The following is an 18,645-nucleotide window of genomic DNA, read 5'->3' on the forward strand; positions in this document are numbered from 1 at the left end:
CGAATGGCAAATTTCTGTGCTATCTCAGCCTTCAATTTTTTCTGCCACACAATAGCAATTTGCTACAGAGATATTTGGTGTTTTAAACAATTTCAATACTAGTCAACACAAATTATCACGAGTCTACCTGATTCTGCTCACTGGCTCTGGTGTGGGTATGTAAGTCGGAGCACTAAGTGGCGCAGCGGGCTCCACATACAACTTCCCTGAGCAAATTGCATTTCCTTTAATATTGCTGGCAAACGCGGTATAGATGCCTTCATCTTCCGGATGAACAACAGGTATGCGCAGACTAGCTCTGCCATCTTGTAGAAAGTCCATATGGTATCTCTCTCCGTGTCTGATGCGCTTGCCATCTTTGTACCATGCAATCTGCAAATCATATCATGCATATGTCAATAAAACTTAGATAAAATGGTTATACTGTAACCTATTTATGTCTTTATTGTAGCACGGAGGTATGATCAATGTTTATATTTTACCTTGGGTAATGGATACCCAGACATCTTGCAATGAAAAGTAACACCCATCCCTTCAAGAATTCTGTAATTCTTGACTCTTAAATCAAATCCTGCTTCAACAGCTTCAGATTCAGAAATGTCAACTGCCATCTTTTCTTCTCCGTCTTCTTCAAGAAGTTCTTCCAATGTAGTCTTTATTATTCTGTATTCAATTTCTTTAATAAGTCTCTCTTCAAAGGAAGAAATATGGAATTCCTATGCAGTGAAAAAGATGACATTTTATTAAAAAGATATATGCCGACTGACAGAAATTCCTTAAGAGTATTCATTTCACAGATAAGTTTTGATTAAAATTTTTAACTGGAAGAAAAATCTAGAAGGCTTTTGTTTTTGCTTTTTTGTTTGTTTTTCAGTGAGAATTAGATGGGTCATTGTTTGTTTTGTTTTTAATCTGCATTCCAGTCATCTTTGTCAGTTCATGCTGTGGTGTCTTGGGTCAATGACATTCTAAGAGTATGGGTTATATATGCGATGTTCATCCTACCGATGAAAAAACGTTGGCAGTAATGAACTTGGTTGTGCTAGTATTTGTTTTTCCTGCTTATATGTAATTCCTATGTCTAAAGTCATATGTGCAACATGTTATGAAGATTAAGGAACCTCGTCAGCAGTGAACCTGGACATGTTTATAGCAGTCTAACCCTGACCTATCACTTGAAAATGAAAATATCAAACAAAAAGAGGGGCATTGTGGGAGGAAAGTATAATGTATGAAGTGATTTACTTGGTCATTATTGTTATACTCACCTGGTCTTCCACAAAAGTTCTGACCATTACAGTATCTTTGGCCATTTTCTTCCTAATTAAGGCTTGTTCTTTTTCATACTCTTTTTCATATTCAGAGTATACATATCCAGGTGCTATTTCTCCAACTTTAGGTTCTTGCACAAATGCAGTCATTTGTGTCTGGTAAAGCATTTCTTGCTGGGACTTCATCAGTGACTCATAATCAGCTAGGAGTTAAGAACATAAGTTAATTTTTAACGTTCTTATGAAAAAGCCTTCATGCCACTGTTCATTCAAGCAAGTCCTACACCACGGAAAGTTGATAACCAAAACCCAGATCTGCCAAATTTTACTATCAAAGTGCTCAATATAGACTAATTAGATTGAATTTCAAACCCAAACTTATGTTAGCAAGTCAAGGCAGCCACTACTATTGTAGAAAGAATATTATACTAGTAGTCAGTCCTTTGGGATCAACCCTAGAGGTCTTCCTAATTTGCCACGTGGCTTTTGGCAATTCATTCATCTTCCTGGGTCTTGAGTGCTTTGCCAAATGGGGATAATATCCTAACCCTAAGGAGTTTTGTGCAGCTCAAATGAGACAGAACGTGGATGGTCCACTATAAATGCGAACATCTAGGCAAAGATAACGGAGACCCACAGATACATTTTGTTTAACCTAAATGTTATTACACTTTTTTTTCAAATTACTTATAAATATTGAAAATCCCGATTTCTAGCTTTTCTTTAAAACATCAGAAGCTCCATGGCATGGACATATATACGCTATCAAATGTAAATGTAATGTAAATGTAAAGTAGATAGCTAGTGGGAAGCAGGCGCATAGCACAGGGAGATCAGCTCGGTGCTTTATGTCCACCTAGAGGGGTGGGGTAGGGAGAGTGGGAGGGAGACGCAAGAGGGAGGAATTATGGGGATGTATGTATATGTATAACTGATTCACTTTGTTATACAGCAGAAACTAACACACCATTGTAAAGCAATTATACTCCAATAAAGATGTTAAAAAAAAATATCGGAAGCTCTAGCAACACTGAGCCTGGTACTGCATGCCTGGCAACAACGTACTGGAGCTGGGGAGCTACTGCCCCTTGAGGCAGGGCGTATACTCTCTTCAGTTTGCCACTGTCTGCCTTGCGATCACTAATATCTGTCTGGATCTGGAAGGCAACTGGATTTAGAATCCCTGCATTTTCAAAGGCATTATATGCTTAGAAATAAATGTACCGAAAAGAAACTATTGTTAGAACCTTCGAAGTTTAGCACTGGTATGGCTTTGGTGGCTGTGTGATCTAAAACATTTCCTATACAGCTGAGGCCAAGAGATGGGTCAGATGGGGACACAGCCAGTATCAGAACCAGGATATAGCAACAGGCCTTTTGACAATCACACGGCACTGCTACTTCCCTGCATTTCCATTCTTATTGCGCACATGGAACCACTTAGAATTGCACTCACCTTCTTCAAGCAAGGAGGCAGATGCAGAAGTTTCTCCATGCTTATTACGAATAACAATAGTGTATTCTCCAGCATCATCGGCAAACGTCATCGAAATCACCAGTTTGCACTCGCCAGTTTGTTTGTTGTAACTCACTTTGTATCTTTATGGAAATGAACAAACAAAAAATTCAGCCACAAGTAACCCTTATGTGGATCTGTGGTATAAAATTCAATGATCCTAAACATGGGACTAAGCTCTACCATAGAATATAAGATTGCTGAAAATTGAGGAAAATGCATGAGCATGAGTAATGCGGGCCAAGCAAGTTAAAATTTTCATTTTAAATAATAGTAATATATTCTTTAAAATAAATAATAGACTATAATACTACTAGAATCAACTGTACAGAAATAAGGGGCTTCAGTGTTTATGTTAGCAAATGATGAGGCCATTTAAACACTTAGATATTTCTCTTTGCTCATTATTCTGTTCATTGTTTTATGTGAAGATCAAATGAATAATCAAAACAATAAATTCCTTTAAACATTTCAATATTAAGCCTTTGGTACACTATATTTCTTCTCAAGATACGATGGCTACATTTTTAGATTGTTTAAGTTGCAGGAAATTCAAAGCTAAATTTTATATTCAATTGCAGCAAATTTATTAGCATAGATTTTCATGTATAACTAGCTTTCTTCTTCATTACATGACCCTTTGTCTTTTATCTTTTAGTGGCTTAATTACTAAGCATTTTTATTGAAAGTTGTTTTCCAATCCCTTCTAGAAGAATATGTTGTGTGTGTAAAAATCCACACCATTTTCTCCATTTCACTAGCACTATAAGTGAATCAAAATAGAATATAAAGAAATGTATCTTCCATCCACTTTTGTCACATAGCTTTGTTCCTCAATAAGACTTCGTATGAAAACATGAAGATACCTCAAAGTACACTATGAAGGCTCCATGACAAAAGAGCCTGCCTTTGAGGCATGGTGGGGTAGGTAAATTCTACTTCTCTCTTGGCTTCATATACATATCAGACAAATCACAGAGAACTCTATCATTCAGCCATCAAAATACCTGTATCCAGTGGTTAGAGGAACACCAGACTTCTTCCAGTAGACGTGGGGCTTTGGGTTGCCGTCAACCTGGCATTCAAATACAACGCTCCCGCCTTCTACCAGTTTCTGTACCACTGGTTTTGTAATAAAGAAAGGAGCGGCAGGTTCTCCAGGCCCTGCTGGTTCCTCTGTGATGCTAGTATCTGTCATTATCACATCCCTTGATTCGACAAAGCTGGAAAGAGAATTCCCTTCATATTAGCTTCTGGACTGCAATTTGCCAATACGAAAGGACTGAAAAAGCAAAACGGTACTACAACAAAACTCATTAGCAAAAAAATGTGTTACCGTTTCTCTTCTGTAGTAATTTTCTCAGCCACAGCTGTTTCCTTTTCAAACTCTTCTGACACTAGAAGAAGACAGAAGTTTCTCTTGTTAAGTCAGGTATTTAGTTTGTTTCATTAGTGACCTCTGCTTAGCATCACAGTTAAGTTGACCCCACAATCAACCCCTCAATTCCAAAAGGGTGCTCCATTACGAGGTGCGCAGACACCGTATGGTGAAAAGAAGTGTCAGGCGACAGTGATGGCATGTGTGGAAGGTTGGTGGGGGTGTGGCCACTGACCTTGCACAGCTAGATAGCAGGATGTGCTGACGGTCCCAGCCTCGTTCACAGCACTGCAAGTAAATCGCCCACTGTCTTCTGCAAAGGCTTCACGAATCATAAGACGAGCAATTCCACTCTGGAAGGTTATCTGGAAATCAATGGAGCTTTCTATCTGGTAGTCTTCCCTGTACCATGTCACTTTTGGGGATGGGTATCCAGAGATGTGACACTCGAAGGTGACAGATTCACCTTCAATAACATTCACGTTCCTTAAGCCCTAAAGAGAGAAGAAAAAGGAAGTATTGATACGTGTGCATATTCATGAATCATCTCTATGTGTTGTAACAAATGTGGGGGAGGTTTGACCTTGCACACTCTCATTGTCATAAAATACTTTCTTAAGATCAAGACTCTAGAAATATTAGTAGAGAAACTCCCTTGGAAATTGGAATATCCCCAATCTGAAATAAATGTAAGGCCTTTCCAGGTTCATAGGGTAGAACTGTATTAATGCCATATAATGGGGCAACTCTGTACCCTCTGTTTTTTGCACATATTCAAATCCTAACGAAGCTTGAAGGCTCAGCAGCAGATGCTGCCTCTTCAGCAAAGCTTTCCATGCTACCTTCAATCGGAAGTAATCTAGCTCTCCTCCGGACGCTCCCTCTGTTGAAGTGCTTATCACCTTCTACATTTTATTACGCTTATTTACGTACATCTTCTCTGATAGTAAGACAAAGATTTCAAAGAGGGCCAGATTGGTCTTGCGATAGTGCCCTACGCATAACAGAAACTCATTAAATCTGTTGAGTACATGACCGATGGCTGTCACACAGAATTCCCCCTTTCCTTGCCAAATAGTATGTGGTCTTAAAATTAGTACTTGTAAATGCACTCATGGAATTTTCCAGTTTGAGAAACTGATCTTTGCATATATGAAAATTATTTGATCAGATATGCATATGATCCAACACAATCAACTTTACTCACCGAGACTAAAGTTGGTGGAGTAACAGGGATTTCAACAGGCGCAGGTATTCTTGCTGTTTCTGTTACCTGCAATTTTTACAAAGGATGTTACAAAATGCTCAGGAAATTAGGGGACGCCTCATAAGCTCTTAGCATATGCAAAATTATAAAAATAACTTGAGAAAAAGAGCTCTGACCCACACCATGCTCAATAAAATGAAGTGTGAGCACGGTGATGGAGAAAGGCAGGACACCTGGCTGACCACTCCGGTAGCACAGACTGGCCAAGCACCTGGCCCTCCTCCATAGGAATGGATCAAGAGACAGTGGGCGCTCCGGTGACCAACCTTGGCTTCACGCTCGTGCAGTACTTCGAAGTGCTCTTCACGGACTGCGCCACCAGTGATGTCCACCCCGACTTCCTTCTTCACCTCAATGTCAGCTTGACTCTTAAAAGTCTCTGGTGTGTCCACAAAGGGGAATTGGGGTGAAGGGGTGGGCTCTGCTCTCACTCCAGCCTCAGCGGGCTTCACAGTAGGTGCCTTCACGGATTTGGTGACCTTCTGAGCAGCAGATGTGGCTGACAACTCTTTTTGTAACGTGGCAATAGCGCTACCGGCTATTGATGCCTGAAGAGAAACGGAGTCAGAAAATAAAGTCACTTAACTGTCATCCCAGTCATTACTCGGAACTGCTTTGCCACTAGTATTCCTGGGGTGAGTCTGAGTCTCTTTTCTATATGGTCCCTTTTTTATTTTTCTCATTATCACTTTTATAGTTAATGAAAAGTCAGAGGTAAGCCAGTTATAAAGCTCATTGTCATTCCTGCCAGTTTCTAAAATGTATCTGAAAATCTTTCTTACAGAGTTATACTTAGATCTTCTTATTTTATGCTCTTATCATAAAGGGACTGAAGGTCTTCTAAAACTCGGTCATGAATTTTCACTTAACCATCCCAATGAAGCTGTATTTGAAAATATTACAGTGGGAAATTCAAAAATAATAAAAATTTTAAATACTTGGTTAATTCCTAAGAACTACTTTAAAACAGCACATTTAGGCTTCGGCCACAAATCTGTGTGAAAGGTGAAAACGGAGATGCTTAGAAAAATATTTTAAGGGCTTCCTTACTCTTTTTATTCTATTGCTGTCCATGGTTATTTGGTTTCAATCGTAATTTGAGACTATCCCAAATGTAGGTATTAAATATACCTTACAATCCTTTGAAGCATACAAAGTTTAGATTCTATGCCTTGGGTGTGTAAAGTAAGAACAGTTGTGACTAACATTGAGGGTTATTAGGCCCTGTCAGCTTGCTAAGGTTTTTACATGTACTAACTTGCCCCTGATGACAGAGCTAATAAGGGGCAGAGGCCAGGGTACTTATCCAGGGCTGTGTGATTCCACAATCCAGCCCAACTACCACACGGTACCACCTCTCCATTTTGCTACAGTGAGGATACGAACACATGATTTCTCAATGTCTGTCTTTATTATTGGTATCAATTCTCATTTAAGTTACTCTGAAATGTCTCACAGAATAAGGAAAACTGAACTGTGTAACACACCACCTTTTACAAAATGTGAAAAGAAAGAAGCCTGTATGGATTTGTGTCTTCTCAGAGGTGTAAGATAACCAACTGCTAGCCTAGGCTCACCCTGTTGGGCAAGTTTCAGACTTTAGGGGTTTCTGAGTCCACCGTGAAAACAAACAGACATCATCAAAAAGAGGCCCACACTGGCTTTCGCCAGATACCCTACGTCACATATTAGATACTTTCTTCCTTTGAGCCTAACATTTCTTTGTCCAGCTCATTAACTTCTTACCTCATATCCATGTTCTGGCTTAGGAACAGAAATTTTTGAAACGGTAAAGTGAGGGCTTGCTGTGCGGGGGCGTTTATCCACGTGGACTAATCTTTCACTTGTTAGATCTGTAGTTTTCTTGATCTGCATGGAAATGGAACTCAGTGATACCCGTGTTCACCAGGTGACCACAGCAGTTAAGCTTGCTTTCCCAGGAACAGCCAGTGGCTCCAGACTCACCTGTGATGATATGTGCATTCCCATTTGATCCGTAGTTGTGATATGAGTCTCAGAAGGAGCGTGGATCACTCCAGGCTTGACTGCTTTAGGGACAATGTGGGGTTCTGAGGCTGGACGTGGCGGATGCTCAGCTACCTTGGCGGCAGAAACGTGCTCCTTGTACCCATACTCCAAAGTGGTCTTCTGAGCATACATTTCTTCAACTTGCCTGGCTTCTCTGGGCTCTCGAACTCGGGCCTGGTCTACTGCAGCAACCACTGTTGCTACAGCTTCCGCCTTTTCCCCAACGCCCACCTGCAGACAAGGTTTCCAGAATTAATACTCAGTAATGTCAGTCATGTCTAAAGGCACGATGGGCCGACGGCACCTACGTCACACAGCTATGTTAATGTCTCCAGAAATATGACTTAGAAATGCATTTAGGAATTTAATATGTCACTGGTGATTATAATGTGTGGACATCTAGTTAGATACACTCTATGAATCCTTGCTTAAATAGATTAGACATTAAATCACATAAACACAACATAGGACAATACGTATGTAAAATAGTAAGGAGGTTTTGAGTTTGTCTAGTACTTTGTCCATGGCAGACAGTCAATTAGCACTTGTGAAATCAGAACTTCGGGGCTGGTTATCTTCATTGATTATTTTTATTGCCGATCATTTAGTCCGGTGTCAGTGCAATGACGGCGATGATAAAAATGCACTCAATACTGTCACACTCCCATCCAGAAAAATCAGTTGCTACAGAATTGTACAGTCACATGCAAATCTGAGATAACATGAAAACTTGTGAACACACAGGGAACATATTAATTTACTTATGATTCCCTAGGGATAAAAAATTTTTAATCTATTAGAAAGTATCTTTCTTAAAACACACGAATGAAGATACTGTGATGAAAATGAAAGTGTTATCATATTTGGATTCAAGAGAACAATCTTTCACAGCAAAGTTCAATTTACTGTCATTACTATTGTAAGTTAAAGTGAAGAAGGAAAAAGAAATGTTGTTTTCTCATTTCCATGAATCTGATTATCATAAATGGGAACACATTTTGCAAAGGAGTTTCTCTTTTAAAGAAAGCAAGCCCATTGATACGGCTCATATGTTATTATTCTCTGCAGTACTTGGAAACAACATATCGCAAAAATCACATCACCGTGTCCATCAGTGCTCTTTAAAAGAATGCTGGAATATTTTATTAATGTTCAGTTTTCTTTTCTGCTGCTGTGAATAGAATCTAGATTGCATCTGAAGTGTTTTCCAAGTGTGCTACCTCTGTATCTGTTAAAATTATTCTCTGAACCATTTAAGATATAAATGAGGTGTTTCTGAGACGAAATTGGGCCTTTAGTGATTATAGGCTTCATCCAGTTCTCCATCTAGGAAGCCACAAACAATCTAATCTGTCTTGAAGAATTGCAGATACCATTTTCACTTTAGATTGCATCTTAGAAGAATGTAAAATATACGTGAGGATTAGGTGGGTTAAGTTCATTCTTCTGGTTGTTTCTTTTTTTAAACCATATAGGCCATTAGTTGACTTTAATTTTATAGATGTTTTAAAATGTTAACATCTTCAACTATATACACACACACACACATACATATAAATTACTTTGCTTATAGAATGATTACATTTACATTATATCTCATTTGAATCTTTCAACCAGTCTATGAAATGGTTTGAGTTTTCATTTTACTTATTTTAATAATGAGAAAACTTAAGCTCAAAGAAATTGTCCTTTGCTAACTGACATATATGAATGTTATTCTTAATTTAAAACTTATGCAAAAAAGAATCTTAACTACAGTAAGATATTTTAAGTTGGGGAAGCATCTATATGTTTTTTCCTTAGTTAACATATGTCAACTCTATATACATATGCTGGTGGATCCATATACTCATTGATGGACAACCCCAAATGAGTAATCTATGCTGATAGCTGCTCTTACTTCTTAGTGGACTGACTCTAATATCCCTCATATTTTTGGAACCTAGATAATCAGGAAGAAGAATTGGACTAGAATTGGAGACCCTAACTCATACCAGTTTAAAGCTGAGAATTAATTTAGAAGACACAAAGAAAAGTGTTACTTAATCTGACTTTCCACAACTAGAAGTGCTGACTGTTGCACTGGAAGAGCTGGACTGAATCTAATGGTCTCTAACGTTCTGTTGATCAGTTAAGCAATTAACTGGAGCTGCAGGAGCACAACGACTCATTACGGATGAAAAGTCAGGAGAGCTGATGATGAAATGGGATGAAACAATGCTTGTCACATCCACAGCATCAGTTTTCATCTCCTCATGAAAAAGATGTATTTGTTCTTGCTTAATGGCAGATCCTTCTCTAGTTCTTGGCAGGGTGGCTGGTTCAGCAGATTTTTGCAGTGGTAACTATTTCTTTGGGTCTAGACATTTTCTGAGCTTCCATTCTTAGCTAATTTTTTTTTTAGCTAATTTTTAACAACAAAAATAAGATAGTCAAATTTATGCGATTCAGAACAAAAATGTAAATACATTCACTCATGAAGTATGTTACATATTGGAATTTCTGTCGTCAATGAGACTTCTAGAAGGCTGATAGGCCATTCAATATTAGAATTACGTAAATGTTAAAAAAGCTGATCTTAAATCCTGTTTTAGAAAAAAAAAACCCAAAGATGTAGAGATAGAAAACAGCATTGAGTGAAATACAGACAGGACTCAGTTATGACGCTAAAGAAATGGAAAAACTTTAGTTGCTAATTTCCAATTACTATATTAGCAATAAAGAATAAAGTTAGGTAAATAGTTCACCCGGGGTATAGAGTCCTGGGAAGAAGGTAAATTCATGGAAATTTCATAGCCACAAATAGATGCTACAAATAACATTTTTATGGTTGATGTATATTTATTCTGGTTGGATAATTTCTTCTCTAGATTTTAATATTGCATCTTGTTCAGCTTTAGTGGGAGCTACTACAGCAGGCACCATAATTTTCTCAGCTTCTTTTCTCATCTGATATTTACAGGGAGAAAAAACGGTAGAGTTTCACATGATGAAAATTATGGGGTTTTTCCTGAAATAAGTCCATACTCTACACTGTAATATACTAGATTTATTTATTTATACTTAATACTGTACTTCAAAATGTACATCTCTTTGACAGTAAGAGTCATTATTTACTTGAACACTTTTTTTTAATGTCCATGGAGTATCTTAAAATTAGCCTGCATGCAATCTCAATCATCAACTTTTGGAGAATCTCTAGCTGTTAATAATAAAAAATGGAAAATAATAGTGAAGAGATAAGTGAGGAAAGGAATATGTAGTAATATTAACAGTAATAAATAATTCAGTTTTTTAGTTTCCAATTGTACATCTAAAAATAAATCAGGTTAATAGTGTCTCATAAGAAATTCTGAGATTTGGAATGCATTATAATAGGGGATTTCACATGAGATTTAGTATTAATGTATTATAATAGGGGATTTCACACGTGGAATAGCAATAGTCACCTTTCCATGAGTAACTTGGATTTGTTCTTGTCTAGCAGCCATTTCTTCTCTAGTTCTCAGTATTGTTTCTTGTTCTTTGGCTTTAGCAGTTGCAACTGCTATTGTAGACAAGTCAGTTTTCTCAGCTTCCTTTCTCATCTGATTATTATAGTAAAATCCAGGTTTAAATTGTACAGGGCTTCAGATGCATATGGTATGACACTTCCCCCCCACCCCTTAGTGGGGATGCAAGACAAGGTTATTCAGGGTTAACTACACAAAAGAAGTTAACTTGCACTGGGCAGTGTTTGTACACACTGACTGGGAACCACAAACCTTAGAAACGTTAACTACAAAAAAAAAAATCTCTAGATGATTCCTTATATTGCTTTTTAGAAGTCAGGCTAAAAATGCCAATCTTCGTGCAAAGGATAATGGTGAATAAAATGAACTACAAATGTTACAGACGAATGAAAATCAAATGTGCAGATAAAAGTAATGGTAAGAAGTCATACATTCACCACGTGGTTTTTAGTTGGGGATTCAAAAAGGAAAATACAGATCAATAATTCATATCACATTGTAGTTAATGGTTTACTGGAAATTAGTTTAAAGATGAAACTTTTCCCATCTCGAACATCTGTATTCACCTTTTCCTCAGTTATTTGAACTTGCTCTTTTTTGGTAGTGATGCCTTCTCTAGTTCTTGATAATAAATGTTGTTCTTTGACTTTGGGCATGGCAACTATGACTTTAGGTACCACTGTTTTCCTAGTTTCTTTCATCATCTGGTCATACAATAAAAAAAAGATGAGAAAATGGTCAGTAAATTTCATATAGCCTCTAATAAAAGAAATTAAGTCAAAGCTGAGACAGGAAGAATATTTCTTCCTATGCAAGGACATTTTATCATCTGAGTTGCTTTGATCATCCATACTGTTTCATTGGTAACAGTATCAAAATAAGTTCAGTCTAAAAGAAAAAAATGTGATGAGCAATAAAAGGATGCATTTCTCTTTCTCACCTTATTCTCCTCATAATTTATGGCAAATGCCAATAGAGTCATAAAAAATACATAATTTTGCATTTTATCAATTGACTTGTACACTGGAGTCTTCAATAGAAACATGTTAAATATTAAGGTGAATTATAATATCATATTAGTAAGAATCCAAAGAAAGTCTGAAAAGTTAGGAAAGAAAAGTGGCAGTGAAAGCTAGAGAGACAGCGAAAGGTTCCTGAGAGATTCTGAAGTTTTCTTCAGTATGAGTCATAAGAAGAGAAGGAGGTGAAAAGGTGATGATTAAGACCCAGGATGAAAATGTAGGTGGCTTGCAAATGGAATGAAACAAGAGTGAATTTCACACCAGCAGGAAGTTGTCACCTTTTCATGAGTTACATTCATTTGATCTTGTTGTGTGACAATTTCTTCTTGAGCTCCCAGAATTGTTTCTAAGTCTGTGGGCTTGGCAGTGGCAACTACCACCATGGATGCAGCAGCTGTCTCAGCTTTCTGTATTATCTGATTTTCAGAGTAAAATGAAGGTTTGAGTTTCAAAAAGGCACAGGAGAAATGGCAAGATATCCTTTCAACATTCAGGAGAATACAGAATGTTCGGTCGTGAGAGAGGAAATATCACAGTTCCATTTTGAGGGCCTACACTTGTGTTTAAAACCCAGGAGTGGGCTTCTTTTCTGCCCACCTGCCCCTGAGTAAATTGTCCTAGAAACTGAAAAGGCCTCATCTTTAAGATATGTTGACACATTAGGGAACTTAATGAGCACCCGCTAGCAAATGGCTAGACAACTACAGTTAGACTGAACTCGCCAGTCACCAGCATTGCAATGGTAACAGGGATTTCTATGCCCTTCATTATGCCAACTTGGGTTCCTGTGCATTCAAAATCTCTCACTCACTGTAAGGAGAGGGAATTTCATCCAAAGACCTCTGGCCAGCCTTTTAAGTATATAGTGTTCTGAGCTGGATCTTTTAAAAAAAGTAGCTCTGGGGTCAACAAAGAGCTTGAGATTAAGAGAGCCTGGCCAAGTTGGAACAACCTCAATGTCACTGAAATCTACTTGAACATGAAAGAATTCAAAGTTGCCTCTTGCTAGGCCCAATAAGGCTTGATTTCATACACGGGAGAGAAGTAGATTTTGGTGATATTGGGGATTTTCCAACTTGGCTCTACAGCACAAAAGCAGCAAACACTTCTGGGTCACTGTTGATCAACCAGGAATTAGGGCACTTTCTTGATACTGGTCTTCTCTGATGTCCAGCAATTCCTCACTTTCCCTTGATATTTAGTTGGAGTGTTCGCGGCTGGTGTGTGTGTCTGTGTGTGTGTGTTTGTGTGTGTGTGTAGGCGCATACACATGCATGTGTCTTCCAACTATGTCAGGTTTGTGTGTTACAATTTAAGCGACCAAGGGCTTAGGCTATGCATGAAAAAACTGATTGTACCAGTGGGTAACTGGGCTGGAGTGATATCTATCTTCCACTTAATTATGCTCTAGAGACGTCACTGATGTGCCCCAAACTATCCTAGTAGATAGACAATTTCCTTGAAACTGATCAGTTGAATGGAAAATTGTGTAATGAGAGCAGAATTTCCGTCACGAAAGAGTTTCATACTAGATATAGAGAAACAACAGAAAGAAAATATACACAAAAGACTCCTCCACTTAGAGGTTTTGGTTAGAGGGTACATGTAGCTGGCTGGAATGTGATATTTGTCAACAAATTACAACGTATTTACAAAATTTGACTTACCGTTTCTTGTGTTATTTGTTTTTGTTCTTGTTTTGTAGTAATTTCTCCGGTTATTCTAGTTTCTCGTTCTTTGGCTTTAGCTGCGGAAATTACTACTTTTGGTACAAATGCCTTTTCAGTTTCTTTTCTTATCTGAAACCAATGATAAAAACAAAACCTTATTGTCTCCCGATCTCTAACGGAAGTGACATAATGTTTACTAAATATAAAAAAATAGGAAGTAAAAGAAGAAAAGTCCTTTTTCTAGAGATATCACTAAATAAAATAAATGATCTCATTTTCATTAATATGACCATGCTCTTTATTTGCCTAAACCATAAGTTATGTTGCTTAGAGACAAAAAATTGGATTCAACACTGCTTTGGAGAGTGTAGTCTTCTTTAAAAAGACTTCCAATTTTGATAGATGGATATATGGCAATATTATTTTGTGTCACTTTGTCATCTAAAGGAAATCTTAGAGCATAGGATATTAGAATGGAAGACCTTAGAAGTAATACTGTCTGACCCTTTAATTTTATATATAAAAAATCAAGTATAGATGATTTATAATCCATATTTATACGATAATTTTGCTTCAAAAAATTTCCTAAATATTGTGATGGTTTGGAATATCAAGACTTACTTTTCTAAAATTGAGACATTAAAGGGAGAAAAGTTTCGTACACATCCCAGGCAAAATGTTTTCCAAATCCTTAACCCCCTGAAGATACTGTGTTTAGATCTGGACACCTAAGGTATATGTGGGGGAAAAAGGGGTGCTGGGGGGGCAGTTTTCTCCATTTGCCTCTTTGCCATTCTCAGGCGTCATCACTGAAATTCAGGATCTCAGGGTTAAAAGAGGCTTGAAAGTTATCTTCCCAAACCACCCAACTGACAATCAGCTTGGGTGGCCAACAGCCCTATCAGTTGGCCTCATCTAATTCGCTCCTGAATGCCTCCAATCATGGTGCTGTCTTTTTCACTTTCTGTGGTTATTTCACCCAAGAAGGCCATGCTCTCCATCTCATTTCAAATCCATGTTCAAATATTATCTTAAGGAGTCAGGAAGCAGTTGCTAAGCTATTTTCAAAGCACTGTGTGTTCAGTGTTCTTTTCCACTCTTCCCAGTTCCCACCTCAGCATCTACTTCTCTGTCCCTCGTAGTCACATATTTAGCCAGTGCGTCTCCAGGCCAGTGTAGATGAGACCCCTGTTTCTACTTCTGCTACGTGTTCCCAGAGGTCCCTTTTGTCTACACAAGGGAAGCGTCTGGTGACTCTAAGGGACTTTGGTATCCAGTACCCAGGGATACAGAGATACAGGGGATTTTATTAGTGTGAAACAACTGTGTTGCTCACGAAACAACACCCTTCGTGGTAAACATTATTATCTGTGTTGACGCTGGTAATCACAATAATAACTTCATATCAAAAACCATTTTCACCTGTTCATGAGTTACGTGCACCTGCTCTTGTTCTGTGGTAATTACTTCTCTGGTTCTTGCTTTCAATTCTTGTTCTTTTGCTTTATCGGCAGCCACTACCACCTTAGTTACAGCAGTCTTCTCTGCCTCCTTTTTTATCTGATTTTCATAGGGGAAAGGAAAGACATACTGTAATGCGCCTCACATAAAAAGTCACAATAATAAATCAGGATAAAGACATAAATGTTATACAGGAGAGGACAAGGAGGAAAGCTAGAGTGATTTTAAACTATAACAGAAAATCTATTCAAATATGAGATGGGAAATTATTTTGGATTTATAACACCTTTCAGCTATGAATCAAGTGTCACGTTTGTTTTGAGGAAAGTAAAAGCAAAGTTCTTTGGGGGAAGCTTAGAGAAAGGTAATGGCAGCCCTGAAATAATGGTTTTCCTGCCTGGCTCTTGGAGAGACTGAGCTCTGGATGGACCGGTCTGGAACTACAGCTCTGAACGCACATGTACCGTCTTGTTCAGCTGATTTTCTCGGCCACCTTTGCCTGTCTTAACTCAGGAGTGCCCTGATACTTTGGATACCTTGTCTGACCTCCTGTCTTGACTTTCTGAGAGTTAACTCTTACCTGCCTAGCTGTCTGACTTAGACCAGGTACTTAGAATGTTTGTATCTTGAACACCTTTGGTCTCAGACCACCTCCTGCTCTGAAAGGCCTAAAAATCCGGGCCATGGTGGGCTCAGTGTTGTCCTCAAAGCCATGTGAGCACTGATTGCATGCACAGCTCAGTGTGCATGGCCCCAGGCCTACCTGTTCTTGAGCAGGTTGGATGCGCACAGCAGTCGTGGTTGTCCTCTGAGCAGTCTGCTCTACAGCGCTGATAACTGGTTCTCTCACTCTGGCCATATCAACAGCAGCAACAACGGTTGCAACAGCTGCACTTTTGTCAGTTTCTTGTCTCACCTGGATTGGCAGTGACCAAGCACATTACTTTGTGAAATGACACGCCCGGTAGAAAATACAAAAGAACAGTGGAAACCAAGCCACCTAGAGTACAGTAGACACATGCATAAGCATTTATCATTGCCAAGAGAGATACAGTAGGTACTATGAAAACCTACATTTATGAAAAGCTCACAGATTTAGAGCCTTTGTTCCAATTAAAAAACGCTTTTACAGAGCATAAGCCAAATTGGGTTTTCAGTTTCGGTTATATTCTTATGTTCGTATGCATTTTCCCTGCAACCTGCACAGACTGCGTTTCATGGCAGGATTCTGTTGGGAGAAACCAGACATGAAAGGAAGAGAAAGGAAGCTCTGACAGTACCTCTGCAGCCCCAGCAGCACCAGCCCCTGCCGCTCCGCTGATGGTCACTTGCTCCTGGATCCCGTATCTCCCTTCCCATCTCTCCTCTGTCCTGATCTGAGTAGCACTTGTCACCATGGTTTCTCTCATCTCAGACTCAGATGAAGCCATGTAGCCCTCTTGCTTCCAAGGGGGAGGCACTTCGGGGCCTGGGGGCATGGTGGGCGTCTGAGCCTTCCGGACGAGTAACGGAGACTTAATGGATCTGATGGGGGACGTGGAGATCCTCCCCGCCGGAGACACGGACCTGAAAATCAAATGGCAGAGGTCAAAGAATGCCAAGACAAGGAACTACTCCCTTGGTCATCAGATATGAATAAAGGAAGAAAAATCTGGAAGTGTTTAATTTAAGGCAGAGTTTTAAAATCCATGGCTTGGGACTTCCCTGGTGGTGCAGTGGTTAAGAATCCACCAGCCAATGCAGGGGACACGGGTTGGATCCCTGGTCCAAGAAGATCCCACATGCCGCGGAGCAACTAAACCCGTGCGCCACAACTGAGCCTGCGTGCCACACTACTGAGCCCACGCGCTGCAACTACTGAAGCCTGCGTACCTAGAGCCTGTGCTCCGCAACAAGAGAAGCCACCGCAATACAGAAAGCCCGCCCGCAGCAATGAAGACCCAATACAGCCAAAAATAAATAAATAAAATTTAAAAAATAAATAAAAATAAAATCCGTGGCTCAATAACCTATACAGAGGCAAGTAATGTACTTGAAAGTAATTTGTTTTAAATCTCAGTGAGTCTTATTCTCATCTGCTGTAATTCTGTAAGAGAATCAGATTTAATCCTAAACTAAAGAATTCTGTGCCGTGCCCCGCCCCACCTTTTCGTGTTTAGAAGTCAAGACAGCAGAAGGCGTGTCCTTAAAATACAGTCAAAGAAAGGACATGGCAAATATGGTAACCATAACTCTAAATTTCTCTGTACTCCCAATTCTGGGTGGGGGGTGAGGGGACGTCAAATAGGTGTTGAAGGAAGAAAGGTTTCTGTAATCAAAATGCTCATGCAGCTCAAGGCTAAACAAGGTAAACCTTTTTTTTTTATTTTCCTGCAGGATTTCCCACAGCCTTCATCATGCCCATATGCCCTGTGAATTGCAAGGCTTTCTCATTACTCTTTTTGCAGAACTTTTTTGGGTGTAGGCTGTACAATGCACTTTGCAAACTGCTGTTCTGGTCAAAGTATGGTAAACTGCTGTTTTAAATTTATTCTGTCTTTGTTTACCCTCACCCTCATTGTATTGTTCTCTGGACTTCTTTTAAATATCTTTATAGTGGATAATTTGAAACCTAAGGATTCTATAGTTTTTGATTAAATTGATAAAATGGTTTCTTCCAAAACAGTTTTCATCGTTTTTTATGTGTGTCCAAACTGCAATAGCATCAGTTCAAGAATCTGGGTACTGAATCAAGGCATTTACAGACAAAAAAGACAGTTCCTAATCTATAGTAATAATTCCAGGCATTATTTTAAGATGAAATTTTTCATAATTTAATTCTTGATCCAAAGGGTTTATTATACTTTTCCCTCTAGGTGGCAGTATTGCCTTATCATTGCATTTAACTACTACATGCAGGAAAATGTTTATAAATGTATTCTGTCACTACATAGGGTGTTTAACTTACACTGATCATAAATGAAACAATTATTCTAATTAAGGCTCAAGGTACAGTTGATATCTGCTCTAAATTACAGAGTAAATTAATAGACCATTACAATATTAACCAGTTTCATGAAGAAATGTTCAATCATTTTCTTGAAGAAGGGTTTTTTGGTGAAAATCAATTTACATTTTATAAATGGAGTTGTGATCAACTAAAGGTAGATCTAGGGGAACAAGTATCTACTCTGAAAGTGATTGCCTTAGAACCATAACAAAGACCAGTTTAGAATAACGTAGGGTTTACACCAATTGAAGAAAAGCAAAGTGACATGTATTTCCAAGTTTCAACCTGTGTCTTGTTCTTGCTGTACCTAATAAAGTGGGTCTAATTCAAATAGAGTTAAAAACATGATTAGCATGACATGAGTGATTAGCAGCAGGTTGCAGGTAAGCCCATAACTGTGAAAATCAATGTAATTTGAGTCATTATAGGAAAGTGCTTATTTCTGCTCTTACAATAAAAAAAAAAAAATCACCTGGTCACAGCTAGATACAATGCAACTTATTCAATGAAATATGTTTGCCTTTCTCTATA

General features: G+C 38.6%; 1 protein-coding gene across 1 annotated transcript in view; it reads right to left on the reverse strand.

Moving 5' to 3' along the window:
• Window positions 1-18,645, reverse strand: part of TTN (titin) — a 280,899-nt gene that overhangs the window by 252,418 nt on the left and 9,836 nt on the right. The window contains exons 7-24 of the mRNA XM_061185429.1: window positions 16,406-16,691; window positions 15,889-16,041; window positions 15,087-15,224; window positions 13,662-13,793; window positions 12,273-12,410; window positions 11,539-11,676; window positions 10,910-11,047; window positions 7,398-7,691; window positions 7,179-7,301; window positions 5,699-5,980; window positions 5,373-5,438; window positions 4,401-4,659; window positions 4,124-4,184; window positions 3,795-4,010; window positions 2,728-2,870; window positions 1,269-1,474; window positions 483-716; window positions 128-372 (exon numbers count right to left, since the gene is read on the reverse strand). Of these exons, the coding sequence (XP_061041412.1) occupies window positions 128-372; window positions 483-716; window positions 1,269-1,474; window positions 2,728-2,870; window positions 3,795-4,010; window positions 4,124-4,184; window positions 4,401-4,659; window positions 5,373-5,438; window positions 5,699-5,980; window positions 7,179-7,301; window positions 7,398-7,691; window positions 10,910-11,047; window positions 11,539-11,676; window positions 12,273-12,410; window positions 13,662-13,793; window positions 15,087-15,224; window positions 15,889-16,041; window positions 16,406-16,691 (3,252 nt within the window). The remainder of the gene's footprint in view (window positions 1-127; window positions 373-482; window positions 717-1,268; window positions 1,475-2,727; window positions 2,871-3,794; window positions 4,011-4,123; window positions 4,185-4,400; window positions 4,660-5,372; window positions 5,439-5,698; window positions 5,981-7,178; window positions 7,302-7,397; window positions 7,692-10,909; window positions 11,048-11,538; window positions 11,677-12,272; window positions 12,411-13,661; window positions 13,794-15,086; window positions 15,225-15,888; window positions 16,042-16,405; window positions 16,692-18,645) is intronic.

Source organism: Eubalaena glacialis, chromosome 1, assembly GCF_028564815.1.
Source record: "Eubalaena glacialis isolate mEubGla1 chromosome 1, mEubGla1.1.hap2.+ XY, whole genome shotgun sequence".
NCBI lineage: Eukaryota > Metazoa > Chordata > Mammalia > Artiodactyla > Balaenidae > Eubalaena > Eubalaena glacialis.